This window comes from Homalodisca vitripennis, chromosome 3, assembly GCF_021130785.1.
Source record: "Homalodisca vitripennis isolate AUS2020 chromosome 3, UT_GWSS_2.1, whole genome shotgun sequence".
Taxonomy (NCBI): domain Eukaryota; kingdom Metazoa; phylum Arthropoda; class Insecta; order Hemiptera; family Cicadellidae; genus Homalodisca; species Homalodisca vitripennis.
The window spans coordinates 122,024,260-122,040,809 of NC_060209.1; the positions used below are offsets into that span (position 1 = coordinate 122,024,260).

The 16,550-nt window shown below is 34.2% G+C and overlaps 1 protein-coding gene across 1 annotated transcript in view; it reads right to left on the bottom strand.

Annotated features, from left to right (window-relative positions):
- LOC124357461 (protein arginine N-methyltransferase 1) overlaps positions 1-15,524 on the bottom strand; it is a 41,275-nt gene extending 25,751 nt beyond the window's left edge. The window contains exons 1-3 of the mRNA XM_046809285.1: positions 15,232-15,524; positions 10,704-10,899; positions 4,055-4,214 (exon numbers count right to left, since the gene is read on the bottom strand). Coding sequence (XP_046665241.1) covers positions 4,055-4,214; positions 10,704-10,899; positions 15,232-15,260 — 385 coding nt within the window. The 5' untranslated portion in view covers positions 15,261-15,524. The remainder of the gene's footprint in view (positions 1-4,054; positions 4,215-10,703; positions 10,900-15,231) is intronic.
- Positions 15,525-16,550: the final 1,026 nt, after the last annotated feature.

Genomic DNA, 16,550 nt, shown 5'->3' on the forward strand with positions numbered 1-16,550 from the left:
AATGAATTTTGAAACTTTGCGAAAGGGAAGTGCCTGCCCTCAACATTAATATGATAAACCACACTGGGAATTGATGCCCATAATCCAACAATGTTGATGGTTCCTCCACATCATCAAATTGTGCAATAGTTAGGTACCTTAAACACCTTGCCAGTCTATACTAATATTGAAACACAACAATGACAATTTATCCTAAATTGGCTCTGTTGGTCTCCACATTAACATAACAGCTGGAATGGGATGGGACTAGTACCAAAGGACGTAAAGCCTCCTAGCACTGATGGTTATCCATCACTGTCACTGGAACCTCTAATCCTGTAACCGGTGATCATTTCACTCTTCAGTGACAAGACATTTTTGAGTGTCAGGGGAGATTATTTAAAGAAATAACAAAATTAAAATCTTAAATTAACATATATATATATACACGAGCGTGCGCCCCGCCTCCCGGCATTCCTAGCGAACAACTTCATGTCAGTTGCAGCTCTGTAGCTAACCTGTATGCATTACTGTGGATCTTTAAAATGTTTAAGATTATCGAATCACCCGCCGCGTGTGAGATTCGGTCAGTGATACGATTTTTGACTGCAAGAAACATGTCGGCTGCTAACATTCACCGTCAGCTTTGTGAGGTGTATGGAGCCAAGACAATGAGTGAAGGTAAAGTGCGGAAATGGGTCCGAGAATTTAAAGATGGCCGTGAAAATGTCCACGATGAAGATCGCTCAGGCCGGCCATCTGTGATCACGGGAGATTTGGTTACTGCAGTTGACGCAAAAATTCATGAGGACCGACGGTTCACAATAACCACTCTCTCTATGGAATTTCCTCAAGTGTCCAGGTCAGTACTGTACAAAATTGTGTCAGAAAACCTAAACTTTAAAAAATTGTGCTCAAGATGGGTACCCAAACTCCTCACTGAGGATCACAAAAAAATGAGATTAAGCAGTTATTTGACTTTCTTGACCCGCTACAACGAGGAAGGAGACGACATGTTGAGTCGAATTGTCACAGGAGATGAAACATGGGTATCCCATATCACTCCTGAATCAAAGCAACAGTCCATGGAATGGCGGCACACAACATCTTCAGTCAAAGTCAAAGCCAAGCAAACGCTGTCACGGCGCAAAGTTATGGCAACTATGTTCTGGGACAGGCGCGATGTTTTGCTAGTGGACTTTATGCCGCGAGGAATGACGATTAACTCAGAAGCTTACTGCGCAACCCTGGCCAGTCTCCGACGCGCCATTCAGAACAAAAGACATGGCATGCTGACAAAGGGAATTCTGCTCCTCCACGACAATGCAAGGCCTCACACCGCTGCTCGGACACAGGAAATGATAGACTCTTTTGGCTGGGAAGTTTTGAATCATCCGCCGTACAGCCCCGACCTTGCTCCGAGCGATTTCCACCTTTTTCGGTACTTGAAAAATCATCTTGGCGGGAAGCGCTACAATGACGACGAAGAAGTCAAGACAGCCGTGAACTCCTGGTTGTCAGAGCAGGCGGCAAATTTCTTTGAAGAGGCATTTCAAAACTTAGTTTTAAGATATGATAAGTGCCTTAACAAACAAGGCAACTATGTAGAAAAATTAAAAAAAGTATGTAAATTCTGAAAATAAATGTATTTTGAAAAAAATTATTGTTGTTTATTTAAGAAAAAAAAACCGCCCTTACTTAAAAAACAGCCCTCGTGTATATATATATATATATATATATATATATATATATATATATATATATATATATATAATGTTGAATATCCTTGTTTAATAAAAAAAGAGTAAATTTAATTTGAAAAAGTAATTTTTTGTTATTAAAATATATATTTATAATATTGTTAAGTTTTTGTGTGTTTAAAAAATTGTAAAATGGGAAGTGGACTGGGCTTTCAAAAATACTATTTATGTGAAAATAACCAATAAACATAGTTTCTAAATGTAATATTTTATGTTGTTTATAAGAACATAACATTTGTTATATTATACAGAAACATACCAAAGTTACAAATAAATATGTGTTGTTACATAAAACATGAAAACAGATGATCAGTATATAAAAGATAATTGTAATTTTTAAGAACTGAAAAGCATAGAAAATTATGTAGTGGTGTTATCAACTCAAAATACTCCACCAAGCCTGGAATCGGTCGAACACAGTAATACGAATAGTGAGTGAGATTTATTACTCTATTTGAAATAAGTAACAAAATTCCAGACCTACATTCAAGCATATACTCAATACTAAATACTCGTTTATAGACACAGTTGAACTTTACAGTTTTTTAATGAAAGTCAAAACACATACAAATGCATTAGATAAATAAAATACACTTAGGAATGGGGTAATACTAAAAATAATGTTTACATGCATGTACAGATTGACTGGATGACTTATATAGGCTTATTAAGGACCTCCTGAAGATTGTAGGGTTAGACTAAGAGGGTCATCAAGTGGAACTTGAACTTTTTCTGACTCGTTATATTTGTCATATGCATTGGAATAAGGTAAAACAATTTTGGTCCAAAGTAAAATATTGACTGTATGATAAAATAAGAGACTAGCCAATGTAAGGATTCCACTTGATCGGAAATGCTCCCTACAACTGTCTCGCTGCCCCAAGTCCCAGACGACTCTCAAAGCCCTCTTTTGTTGGAAGAAAATTCTAATAAACAATGCTGTATTGCAATAGCTCCAGAATTCAAGGTCATACCTAATCCTTGATTCGAATAAGCTAAGATAACCCAGTTTGAGAACTTCTTTTGATGAAAATGAGGAATGACACCTCAGGGCAAATGTAGCTGAATCCAACTTTTTAACTAATTTGGTTTCATGAGAGTCCTATCTCAGATTAGAATCAATGAGGAGGCCAAGAAATTTGGTTGAAGATATGCAATCAAGACGATGGTCATTCAGAGAAACTAGCAAGGATAAATTTGATGCCCTCTGAGTGTGAAATTCAATTATTTACATTTTTGATAGATTTAAGAATAGCTTATTAAAGGAGAACCTATATGAGAGTCTTGATGAGCCTGTGAAAAAGAATCGTCAGTGTGAGTAAAAATTAAACAAGTGTCATCAGCAAAGAGAGATAACGTAGTAAGTGAACCTTTATTGTGATTATTAATGAGACAGTCCGGGAGATGATTGATATACAAAAAAATAACAAGGATCTGTGCATTGAGCTCTGAGGTACTGCGGGTTTTACACCCGCAAAGTCTGAACACACACATAGGTGTTTTCACAATGTTTGATCTGAACACACTGCAATCTACCAACAAGGTATGAGCAGAATCAGTTCAGCAAGAGTCCACGGATGCCGTTTTGTTTCTAATTTATCTAGGTAGATGCAGTGGTCTACCACGTCGAAGGCTTTGCTTAAATCACAGAACAGTCCCACAGTTGTTTTACTAGCATTGAGGGAAGACATAATTTTCTTTAATGTGAATGCTGTGGCAAATGAGGTGCAATTACACCTGAATCCAAATTGGAAAGGTGTTAAGACATAATTTTTCTCTATGAAAGTATAAAGTCTGGCATGGACAATCTTTTAGAACATTTTAGCAAAGATTGGAGAAATAGAGATTAATCTATACAAGTTTATGTCAAGGGAGTGGTTTTGTTTATTTTTAAGTCTGTGATGAAAATACCTATATTAGAGCGCAGGTCTGTAGTGTGTGTGGAACTCAAAGATTTAAAACTGGAAATTAATTAGAAAATGTACACATTTCTATCGAGTATCACAGAATGTACCGAGAACGTCAAAATGCACTCAAAGCATAAAGTGGCGGACATACTGTTTTCTTCAAAGGGTTAACAACTAAGTGGAAAAACTAAGCAGATAGCCCTCAAATGTTGACCTGATTTGGTTTTTATGAGGCAGAGATACATAAATTTCCACACAGAGAATTAATATTGATATAATTACCATTCCTGTTTGAGTACCCACAGGGTTCAACAGCAAATTTCTCCAAACTACTAATGTTAGCAAACAGGTTGCCAGGGTGTAAGTTACTCCACTTTCAGAAATATGTAGCAAAAGATATATAGTTACCAAACATGAGCCAAGGATCCTCTTGGTTGACAGGTGTCATGTACTTGTCATCACTCCAGAGTGGATGATCACAACTCATGATAGTGTCACAGCTGGTATTTGTGGAGCGGATGAAATTCACAAGCTTTATATATGAGTAACACTCCATCTTGTGTTTAGCCTGTATATGGAAAAAAGATTAGAGCTGGTTAACTTTATACAGTAAAGATAGTTTTACAAAAACATATAATATATACTTAATATCTAAATACAATGATCAAGACAATTTTTTAATAACAAGGGTTAGAACAATTCAATTTGATTTAGATTATAATGAGCACTGCGAGCTTGATAATAAAACAGTTTAAACATTGGTAGTGAGGACTTAAATATTGCAGCACTCTGGTATATCTTGTGAATTCTGCTACGTATTAGTAAATCTAACGTGGAATTATCTCCTTTCGTGTTCGTTCGTCTGTTATGTGTGTCATCATCATCACTTCACTTTTAAAATAAAAAAAACTTGTGTTTAATATATTTATAAGAAGCACGATGGCCTGGTAGTCATGATTTCCTAGAACAGAACATAATTGTTACATAATACTGAGCTTGTATGTTCTTCTCAAGCACACTTGATCCCGTGAATGTTGAGTTAAGCTCCAGTTCAACTTTTTCCTAGTGCAACGTCTGAAATACGATGCTGTCAGAGGCCTGACTCCTGAAATCTGGAGTCATTTTGTTTGAAGAGATCCAAAAAAAGTTGGTGACAGATTTCAGGAGTCAGGTCTGTGAGAGGGTCAGATTTTGATGCTGCACTAGGAGGAAGGTGAACTGGACCTTAACTCAATATTCACATTGAAATAAGATGTTATATATACTTTGATTCGACAGACTTCACTGATTGCAGCAGTTCTACAGTTTAAAAGTAAAGTGTAAAATAATGATAAAGTAGCTTGCCTTTATGACGAGAAGTGGTGGATGGGTAATTGAGGATATAAGTGAGGAGAGAAACAACCTATTTATCTAATTCTTCCATCCCCCATGACCTGAGAAACCCTTTTAAAATCTCAACAAATGACAGAACTTAGGTTTCAATCACTAAAGTAAACTATCTCCAACAGAGTTCAAAACCACTACAGGTCATTTCTTTAATATCAGTAATTTCTTTCATCACAAACTATGTGATGAAATCAGCCAACTTTCCACATCAATGATATATCTCTTAAGTGCAATGTGTTTGAGGAGCAAATCTTGGATGTTTGAGAACAATCCAGAATCTAAAAGGCAGAGCTCCAAGTTGCACACACAATCTTCTCCCAAACCGAAAAAAAGAGCACATGAGCAAATCTCACACCAAAATAATGCTGATTGTCTTCTTCGACATCCAAGGAATCGTATATTTTGAGTTTGTAGTGCAAGGACAAACTGTCAACACAGCCTTTTTTTTAGGTGCTCCAGAGACAAAAACACCAGGTCTTGTGTATCAGGCCAAAAAGCTTTGATGTCTTTTAGCTCCACCACAACAATGCTTCCAGCCACACGGCCTTCGTCGTTACCAACTACCTGACCCAGAACAACACCTCTGTGATGCCCCAGCCTCCTCAAAGCCCTGACTTGGTTTCATGTGAGTTTTTTGTTCCCCCGACTGAAGAGAGAGCTATAGGGAAAGCACTGGGAGACGATGGAGAAAATCCAAGCTCACGTTGCATGGTTCCTGTTGACATTCCAGTTGAGTAGTTCCAGGATGCTTTCCAAGCATGGAAGAATTGTCTCTGCAGGTGTCTCATGCAGGAGGAGATTATTTTGAAGAATTTAACGATTTTTATCAATCAGATGAAAAAATATATTTTTAATTACTTTCATAACGCACCCTGTATGACAATAGACAATATCCTTTATTACAATTTCTTCAAGAAATGTTACAGCGTCAAATTTAAGTCAAATTAGTATAATAGATAAGCTTCTTCAGTGTTATGTGGGGTCTCCCCAAGTAAAGAATTCATTTAGGGTGTAGAAAGCCTTGTCTAGCAGCCATCTCTGTAGCTTCCTCTTCATCAGCACAGGGCCTCCAGCTTTCAAGTGGTCTGGTATCTTGTTTAGCATCTTCACTCCTGCATACAACGGTTTCCTTTCATACATGGCTGTTCTGTGACCTGGCAGCACATAGTTTCCTGCATATCTGGTGTTGTATTCATGCACGTCACTTTGTTTAGGGGGCTCTTTGGTTACACAGTAAAGGACAGTATCTAGGATATAGATGGAAGTGACCGTCAGGATGTTCAGGTTCTTGAAAACATCTCTACAGTATCTCATGATCTTATTCTAGCTAAACTACAAAATTTAGGAATCCAACGAACAGCACTAAAATGGTTTGCAAGTTATCTAAAAGGACGAAGCCAAATGGTAGAACTAAAACACACAACAAGAGGATTTACAAATACTATCAGATCTGAATTGGTACCGATCTCTGTACCGGTAAACATCTCTTGGACTTAAGCCTGCTATTACTCTGATTGCCCTTTTCTGCATACCCAGGACGCGGTTGAGATTGCCCATAGTGGATCCACCCCAGACAGTAATACCATAGCGTAAATGGCTTTCAAACAATGCATAGTATGCAGTCCTTGTTGCCTCAGGGGTACTAGTTGCCTTGATTCGTTTTATGGCATAGAGAGCTGACCCGAGTTTTAGGCAAAGATTGTCCATTTGATTATTCCAGGATAAATTTTCATCAAGTATGACACCTAGATGTTTGATTTTGTCAGCTGCTGTCAGGTTGGGCATCTCAGATACTGTAGACTTTTTATTCCCAAATAACATTTGCTTGGTCTTACTTTCATTGAGAACTAACTCATTTTTCATACAGTAGTCTTGTGTCATATTGAAGGCAATAAAAGTGTTCACTTCTAGTTGATCTACGTTTCTGTTTGCAGTAAGCAGCACAGTGTCGTCCGCATACATGACCATCTTACTGTATTCCTCTAGATGTTCTGGAAAATCATTGATAAACAGCACAAACAGAATTGGCCCTAGGACAGAGCCCTGGGGAACTCCTCTGTTAGTCGGTACCAATTCAGATCTGACAGTATTTGTAAATCCTCTTGTTGTGTGTTTTAGTTCTACCATTTGGCTTCGTCCTTTTAGATAACTTGCAAACCATTTTAGTGCTGTTCGTTGGATTCCTAAATTTTGTAGTTTAGCTAGAATAAGATCATGTCCCAGGCAGTCAAAAGCCTTGCTTAGGTCAAGATACAGGCTGGTGATAGTGTTGCCATTTTCTATGTTCTCATGTTAAAACAATTTATCTACAAAACCCAAAATAGTCTCAACTATCAAATTTTAGTCATTTGTTATACAGATAAAGAGTATTTAGTAAATATTTGATAATATTAATTTGTGTTCTGAGATACTAAAGGTTGAAATAGACGATGTTTTGGTGTAAAGAAGTTTAAAGGTCCATTAAAGAAAAGAATGAAGTATTTAGGCCTGAATATTTTTAAGAAGTAGTATACTGCCAAGCTTCTACCCAGAAAAAATTGATGGCAAGTCTCATTGCTTTCTGTAAGGTGTAGTTTATATTATTAGAATGAAAATTATTAGTATGAAAATTAAAAATAAATTTTGTCAACAACTCTTTTAATTCAAAGTGGTGTTTTTGAAATGGATTAACCCAGAAGTGTCTCAGAATGCTAAAACTTAACTTTTTTTGTTAACACATTATTGTGTACAATATTTTAAAGCATTTAACATTTAACACTTGAACATTTAAGCCTGAATTTCTTTGAATGATTTTATCTGAGCTTAAAACATGTTTTTGGGTATATTGTTATTGAGTTAAATTATGCATATGTTATATTTGTTTCTTCTGTTTGTTGTTGTTATTGTTATCCTTGAATATATATTTATTGTTGTTAGGATTAAGTTATTTTTTATAAATGTTAATTAATTATTGCTATTGTTTTTCTTGAGAAATTTTGGTATGTTCATTTGAAATTTGTATTTATTATTTTTTTATATTGTAACTGCATTATTGGTGAGGTGTTTACTCTTGTAATAGAACTGCATGGACTTGACCACAAATTAATTTAAAGCATAACATAAGTAATTAGTGTATTTAGTGAAATGCAGACAAACCCAATAGGGTATTTGCATTTAAGAAAAAAATGATTTGTAATTGTTGTCATTTCAAAGAATAAATAAAAAAAAGAATAGCTGACACTTTTAAAAAAGGGAGTTTCTTTAAATCATTACTGCCTGCTACAGGAGTTTTTTATGCTTGTTAAAGTAGTAGAAATACATTTTCAACATACAAGCACAAAATAAAATATAACACAATTTACCTGAAAATTTCTATTAAATTCCATTATAATTATTGTTATTATTTACATAAATCAACTAAATCTACATATTTACTAACAATTACGTAATAAAAACAATTATTGAGCACTGCTTACCACTACTTACACAATAATACAAGATTTTTGATAACCTGTGCTTTATAAAAGATTATAAATGCATGTAGTACTTCAAGTAACTAAAATATGAATAAAACCAGAATAGTAAAATTAATTCACTTTGGTTAGAGTATATAACAACATACCCATGATCTAAAAAACACCAGCTGAATAACACAAAAAAGCGAGTGATTACAAAAACGTGATTTGACCTCTGTCTAGTGAGATAAAAACTACTTGAAATAGTTCAGACTGCCGCCGATAGATGAATAGGAATAGTGTCTTCACAAAAACATGGTATTCACATGAAACCGTATTTTCCTAACAGAGACTGACAGGAAAATACTATCAGGTTTTAAACCGCATTGAAGGACTATTTAATATATTTTCTCTGTGCAAAGATAATTTAGAACTACAACAATGGAAATTCATTTTACAGGGTGTTCAGCCAACTTCAATCATGAAATTCCTGTGCAATTCCCACATTTTCAAGTACATATCTTTAAAATTCCTGGAACCAAAACTTGTAGCCCTCGTAAGTCTATTCCAAGGCTATATAATGTTTACTTACTGCCTTAAAAATATATCTGGTAATTAAAATGTATTTTTTTTATAATTATGCCCTACCTAATTTTGATTAAAAAAGATAATATTTAGACCTAGACATGTTGTCACAATTACACTATTTGCGTAAATTTAAATTTATTTTGAATAAATGAGGGTATTTGAGAAGACGTGTCTTGTAACACTTTTTATCAGCACAAATACAATATAAAAAATGTATTACACTCTATACATTAAAATAGAAGAGCTATTTGTATTAATAAAAGAAACACGAGTATTATGATATTCCTTTCAAATGTAGTAACAAACTGTGGTAACCACTGACTGCCATAAACCACTACAAACTAGACTACATAACTATACAGGGTGTTGGCTAAAAGAAATTCTCTGACTTTTTTATATGCAAGGTACACAAAAATAAACATGTTTTAGCGATAAGTAATGCGCATACTGCCAATCATTGTCGTCCACGAATATACGCAACAGACTTGCGGCGATGCATGTACATAAATACACATCTACAAGCAAAATATACTTTACTGAACTAGAATAATTTGTTAATTAGGTAATCTATATATTAACCATATACATTCATACACAAATAAAACAAAAACACGTTTTCGCAACAAGTAATTTACGTAACACCGATCAGCTATTGTCCAGATAGATATGCAACAGACTCGCGGAGATCTACGAACGTAAATCTAATAATAACTGCAAGAAAAATACTATTTTAAAAACTCAAGACTATTCATTGATAAGATTGTCTTTTTACGATTTTTCAAACACAAAATATGACAAAAACGTTTTTGTAATGGGGGATAATTTGTATAATGATGATCAGCTTATAATTAATGATGTGGCGAGTCTCTTCAGATTCTATTGTCGAATCCCGTCAATTGGTTTTCAGACCTGAATCTTTCTTGAAGATTCTGTAGATTCGAGATTTGGTTTAGACACATTACTAGTTATTATCACAACGCCATAAACCATATATTTTAAACATAACATTTCTGTCACAAAGTCATAATCCCAGTCATAAAGTTTAATCAGGTGTCTGCGATTTACCTGAAACCTTCATTAAAATTCGTAACTTTTCCAGGACTTCTGTCACCAGTACACACCTTGCAAGTATAATTTTCTCAGTTTTTTGTGAAATTCCATGTCTTTCTCTATTTTGTTAAAAAATACCTGACCATGCGACTGGTCGGCAGGCAGGCACAACACCCTGACACTCACTGGTGGCGAGTGGCCTTGAACTGTCAACTAACCTCACAACCCTCTACCATCTCTTTCCCAAAGACGGGGCTGTCCAATATCTTTGTACATTATCACAAAAAAATCAGCAATGGACGTACTTAGTTTATTTTGAACTTTTTACGCATTTTGCTCAAAATTCCTGTATGTATCCCACATTTTCCCCGTACATTGTAAATTTAAGTACAATTCACACACGCTGGACATATTGTTGAAATTTATATTACTGTAAAAAAATGTGTAAGTGTACAGTTATACAAACACCTACTAATTATTCAAAAAGTAAAAGAGACTTCAAACTCAATATTTATGTCTAAATATTAAGTTACATAATTGGTAAACTAAACATTGAATGTATGCTTCTGCATATATTAATTACTTTATTATTAACTCACCTTTAACTTTGGGAGGTCAAATCCATGTTCTTTAGAACAATGAGAAACTGCTGAGTCTATACTGCGGAATGTATTTGTGCAAAAAAAGCAATCTACAGATGTTTGATTATCATCTTCCATTTCATCCCAACTATCTGAACCATCGCTGATAAATTCATCATCTTCATCTTCATCTTCATCCATGTCAACTTCATATCTAAAAAAATTATTTATCCATAAAAACCAATTGCAGTAATATTGAATCTAAGGGTTAGGTACAGATTAATATAACTGTTGGTTTAAAACTGTTGCTACATCAGTCAGAGCGTTACGAGAAAGAGGGATTCTTAAAATGCCAATTAAAATGCACAGTGTTAAAAGTAAACTTGGCTGACACACTACTACATTGTCATATGCCTCTGGATACCAAATTATAATTTTATAGGTAGGATGACTCCATTACCAAACCCATAAACCCAGACATCTCACCAAGATTAATAAATAGGACCATCAAGAGAATTTACTGTTTATATGCTAAAACCCACCATTGATAAGTTGATATGTACTGTGTTAAAAAAAGAATATTTCCAACACACTACTGATTGGCGTATAACTTTGGATACCAAGTGACAATGTTGTAGGCGTGATGACTTCACTACAAAACCCAGACACCTTACTGATGTTAGTAAATAGGACCTTCAAGAGAATTCACTGGTTTTGCGCTATGACGCTATGCGTTGAAATCAGTTTTCTCAGGGTTTCTACAAACTCACTATGGATGAGCCCATTTCACAGTTCTCTTCTTACTACTTGGTCATAAGAAATTATGTATACTGTGGTTCCAGTTGAGTGTTAAAACTGAGAAATATTTTGTGTTAAGTGTTACGGTCGAATACAACCTCTAACACAACCCATAGCAGAACAAATCAATGAGTCAATTGAGTCCTTTCGACTTGAAGTCTTGATTGAGTTGGTAGATTGCATCATTGTAGTCATTGTTGGTAGGCTTACCGTAGTACTTTTGGCGGAAAGGGGTGCGATGACTCACTGCACTGCTGTGTCTTACATGAGTGGTGTAGAAAGCCAAAGATACTGACTAACACCCACAAAAATTGCCAAATGGCTTCAGCTTTAACATTTTTCAAATTGATTTTTGAATTTAACATTCATCTTTAAACTTTTGACACAATTTACGCACAACACCATCACTCATGTTTTCTCTGTAAACACGGAATATTTTCCAATAGATTTCTGCAGTACTATTGCGTTCTACTTGCAGGAATTGAATAACACTCCTCAATTTACATTTGGCAGGAGAGTCAATAGAGGCGGCCATGTTTATGCGACTGCAGCTCAGTGCAAATTCGACAGTGGCAATTGTTGTAGCGGGGAAAATGTGTGATCCACTACTGCACACACCGCGGGCCTGCCACGGCTGTCATGGTGTGAAACCATAGGTTGAAAACTACCCTTATAGATATATTTAATCAGCTGTAAATGAGAATAAACTCATATATATATATATATATATATATATATATATATATATATGAGTGAGCGTAAATTTGTATATTGTCAGCATACATGTGACATCTAGTGAATACAAGTACAATACAAATGTCAGTTACATAAAGTAAAAATAAAAGAGGTCCCAGTATTGAACCTTGAGGCACACCACAAGTGAGCATCCTGTAGTCAGATACTTTGTCAGCCACAACTTATACACTGCCGCCGATTCGAGAGATAAGATTTAATCCAGGTAATACTAACCTCGGAAAATCCTAAAGCATGCAGCTTTCTTAACAACAAACCGAATATAACGCAGTCCAATGTCTTGGAGAAATCAAATAATGCCATAATAGCTGTTCTCCTTTAATTGCTGTTGGATTTCGAAGTGTCTAAATGACAATCAGACATCTCTACAGGCCTAAACATTAAAGTCCTGACTATTCACCTGAACTGCTATTTTACACGTCTTTCCGTTTTGCAAACATATATAGAAAGTAAACAATAAGTACATAAAAATTAATAAACTGTAACATATTATACATATTTTATTACAGCAAAAGCTAAAGAATAATAAAATAATAATTAAAGTTACTTACCAGTTGCATGTTGATTAGTTATTAACTGTTTTTTAAAGCAAACTTTATTGTTTATGTTTTTCATATTTAGCGTAGAGTACCAATTAACTAAATGCACTCAAATAAAAATCCAAAATATTCAAATTGAGGATACATTTACTTCAAATAAAAATATATCTACATCTTGCACATTTATTTTTGTTAAAAAAACACATGAACACAAAAACCATAAAAATCTGGTAAAGTCAAACAATTACTTCAGAATTACTTCAAGAAGAGTTTATAACATCCAAAAAGATTCCCTTTTGATGTTTTCACAATTCTAATCTGTATTATGATTTTATACAAGCAACAAATTTAAAATTAAACCCTAAAGTACATATTTGAAACCGTGTACTTCATGGGTGTATTATGGTTTTAGTATTGAAGGCAATTTGTGTACTTCCACAAATTTTACTATACAAGTACTAACTGTTCCACATATACCAGTAATTGTACTTATTATAATGTAGCTTTTGGGGTAGGGTATGATAAGTGGACCCGGTTTTTTATATTGAAATTGGCAAATGATATTTACTTAATCATAACCACCGATATAATCAATCGATACTGATTAATTATTTTGAACAATTAACTTAAATAATCTGGTATCAATTTACAATACCGTGACCATGGAAAGGTATGTTCATTTTTTTTTTCTGAAAACTACAATTTTTCCTGAAAACAATAGTGAAGAAAAAATTCGTCGGCAACAAAAATCAAAGGAGTTACGATTTTTTTTTAATTCTCTGAAAACTCTGTTTTTGACAGTACCTCTGGCAACACTATCCATATTTGACAGTTTGGTATTACTCCGCGGCTCTCTAAATTAAAGAAGGGACGCCATTTTGAACTATTTTGTTCCTCCGTGTCTATTCTTAACCTCCTTATTGGACAGTTTCGTATAACTCCACGGCTCTCTCAAATAAAGAAGGGACGCCATTTTGAACTATTTTGTTCCTCCGTGTCTTATTCTTAACCTCCTAGTTCAGTAGTGGTAATAGCACACCTTTGTGTTGGATGTTCGTTATCTTACGTGGAAGCAATTCGTAAAGACAAGTATGGAGTTTTGCAATTTTATGTAAACCACGGGGCTTATAACCGGACTAGGCGTTGTGGTAATAGGAAGTGTGGCAACGAACTCGTTGTAAACGAATTTGGGGACTTCAGTTTTCGGTGTAGAAAGTACTACAATGAACATTAAGGTAAGTGATAAGTTACTGAAATGATAGTGACTAGTACGTTAATCCTGTCAACGATGCCTGCCCGCTGCGCAGTGCTGCGCACTGCTTGCTCTTTTAGAAAAAAAATTAACTCGAGCTTGCAAAAGTCGAATCCCAGATCACATGATGCCCCTGCTCCTTAACGCAATAATGCCCGAAAGGCATCAATATAATACAATAATATTCTTTCCCCCCCAGTTTATATGCACCTGTGATAATAATACTAGGCTATAAATGCCCAACCCATGAAAAAAAAGTCCATTTTCCATGGTCACGGTATTGTAAATAAATACCAATAATCTATATCAACAGCTGTAAACACTTTCAAATAATACACGTAAGGTAATATTTTAATTTTATATAAGAAACATTTGATTATTTAAAATGGCAGTAAATTTTAGAAAACTACACGACATTGCTTTGAAAGGTGATAAGACGTATGTTTTACCTGGCTTCAAAATGTTAGACTCTTACCGAAAAATTCATTATGTGAAATTTGTGGGAAAGCAACAACTTTAACTGTGAGAGGAGCAAATATGGTCGTCTTCAGTTTTCCTAATTTTGGTTATAATAATTTGTTTCATCACTGTAAATATTAAATTCATATTTTAATTTAAAACATATGATTGATATTGAGGACAATAGATACTTTTATATCGATTTAATAGTCTACGATTTGATATGCAAATATTAGGTAACGATGATTACATTCTTCAATATAAAAAACCAGGTCCGCTTATCGTACCCTACCTGCTTTTGCTAAATATATGATATGTTAAACTTTAATATTTTTTATTTATTGATTAATTACTATCCATATATCCTTGCAAAACTCATAAAAAGTATTGCTGTACAAGTGAATAGTCAATAGGCTACTAAGGGTTAAGTAGCCTAATGTGGATAAAAAATAACAATTGTTAGCTACTAGTTTGAAAGAATATGGATTAATTTATTTCCATTGGACAATTTATGTGTGATATCTACATGACGTTTTCACTAAATGAATTAGGATATCTTTTAACTTATCACCACACATAAAACTAGTGTCCTAGGTTAGTTCTGAATTAGCCCTTAATCATACACATAATTAATATAAACCAGCAAAACAATGTGTATCTGCAAAAAAGTATCAAAATAAATTACTCCTCTCATATTATTTAGATTTATAAACTATTACAAATAGATAAATTATCTTATTTTTACCTTAACTTGGGAGTGCGGTCTGAATCCATGTTTGACTGTTTGAGGTTAGTAGTAGTATTTAATTTTTTTGTTTTGGTTTTGGTTCCTTCATGTTCTATTTGACTCCAGCTATCCAGCTGTTGATTAACCAACAACAAACTGAATAGAGACTGGAAATGATCGCCGTACAAGTTTCGTGCGTATCTGTTTAATAACCGTAAATCTACAGAGATTTTTTAAACAACATTTTATTTATTTACAATCTGTTCAAATTGAGAAAAACAATAACTAAATATTATAATATACAGAAATAACATTAACAGTTAAAATTGAGTAACCATTGATAACACTAATCAAGAACCTAAAAAGTAGATCCATGATAGCAGTTCAGGGGAGTCTGTACACATTTTTAGAATTATCAAGTAGATTTACCACAAGGTGGTTTGGATGATCTTTTAATATTGAAAGATACTTGCGACTGAGTTAGCAATTTCTTCTTTGACTGTTGGGATATTCAAATCGTGATATAATGTTTTGTTGGATACATACCATGGAGCTTTTACAATGTTTTTAACAATTTTGATTGATACCGCTAAAGTATCTACAGATTTGAGTTGCTTACTGTACCCCATAACTGCATACCATATGTCCATACAGGTTTTAGGATAGTTTTATATGATATTTTGTTCTTCAAACTGAGTTTTTATTAAGATCCGAGTAGTCAATTCATATTATCTGTTTTAAAATTTAGTTACTATCCCTTCGTCCACATGTGGGATTTCCATGTAAGCCTTCTGTCTAAGCGCATGGATGGATAATTTACTTCAGTTACTTGGGGGTAAAAGAGCGTAATTCAATGTAGCTTGAGGACAAGAATTTTGATTTAATGTAAACGTTATGTGAACTGGTTTATTTTCGTTAATTTTGATTCTCCATTTTTATCCATGTATTAATTGCATCTAAGCTCTGTTGTAAATAATGAGACGCTCGAACACAATCTTTATGGACTGACAAAATTGCAGTATCATCTACGAAAGTTACAATTTGAGTATGTCCATTTTCTGGAAGGTCAGGGGTATATAGTAAGTATAAAAGTAGACCAAGTATACCTCCTTGAGGAACTCCGGATTATATGGAATATAACCGAGTAAGATCATCTTGGTATTTTATTTCAAAAGATCGGTTTGAAATATATTATTTTAGTTTTTAAAATAGAGTGAGGCAAAAATTCTTAATTGTGTATAGTAGACCAGTATGCCACACCTTATCAAACTCTTGAATGACATCTAAAAACGTAGCCGAACAATAACTTTTATTTTATAATCACTCCCGTATCATTT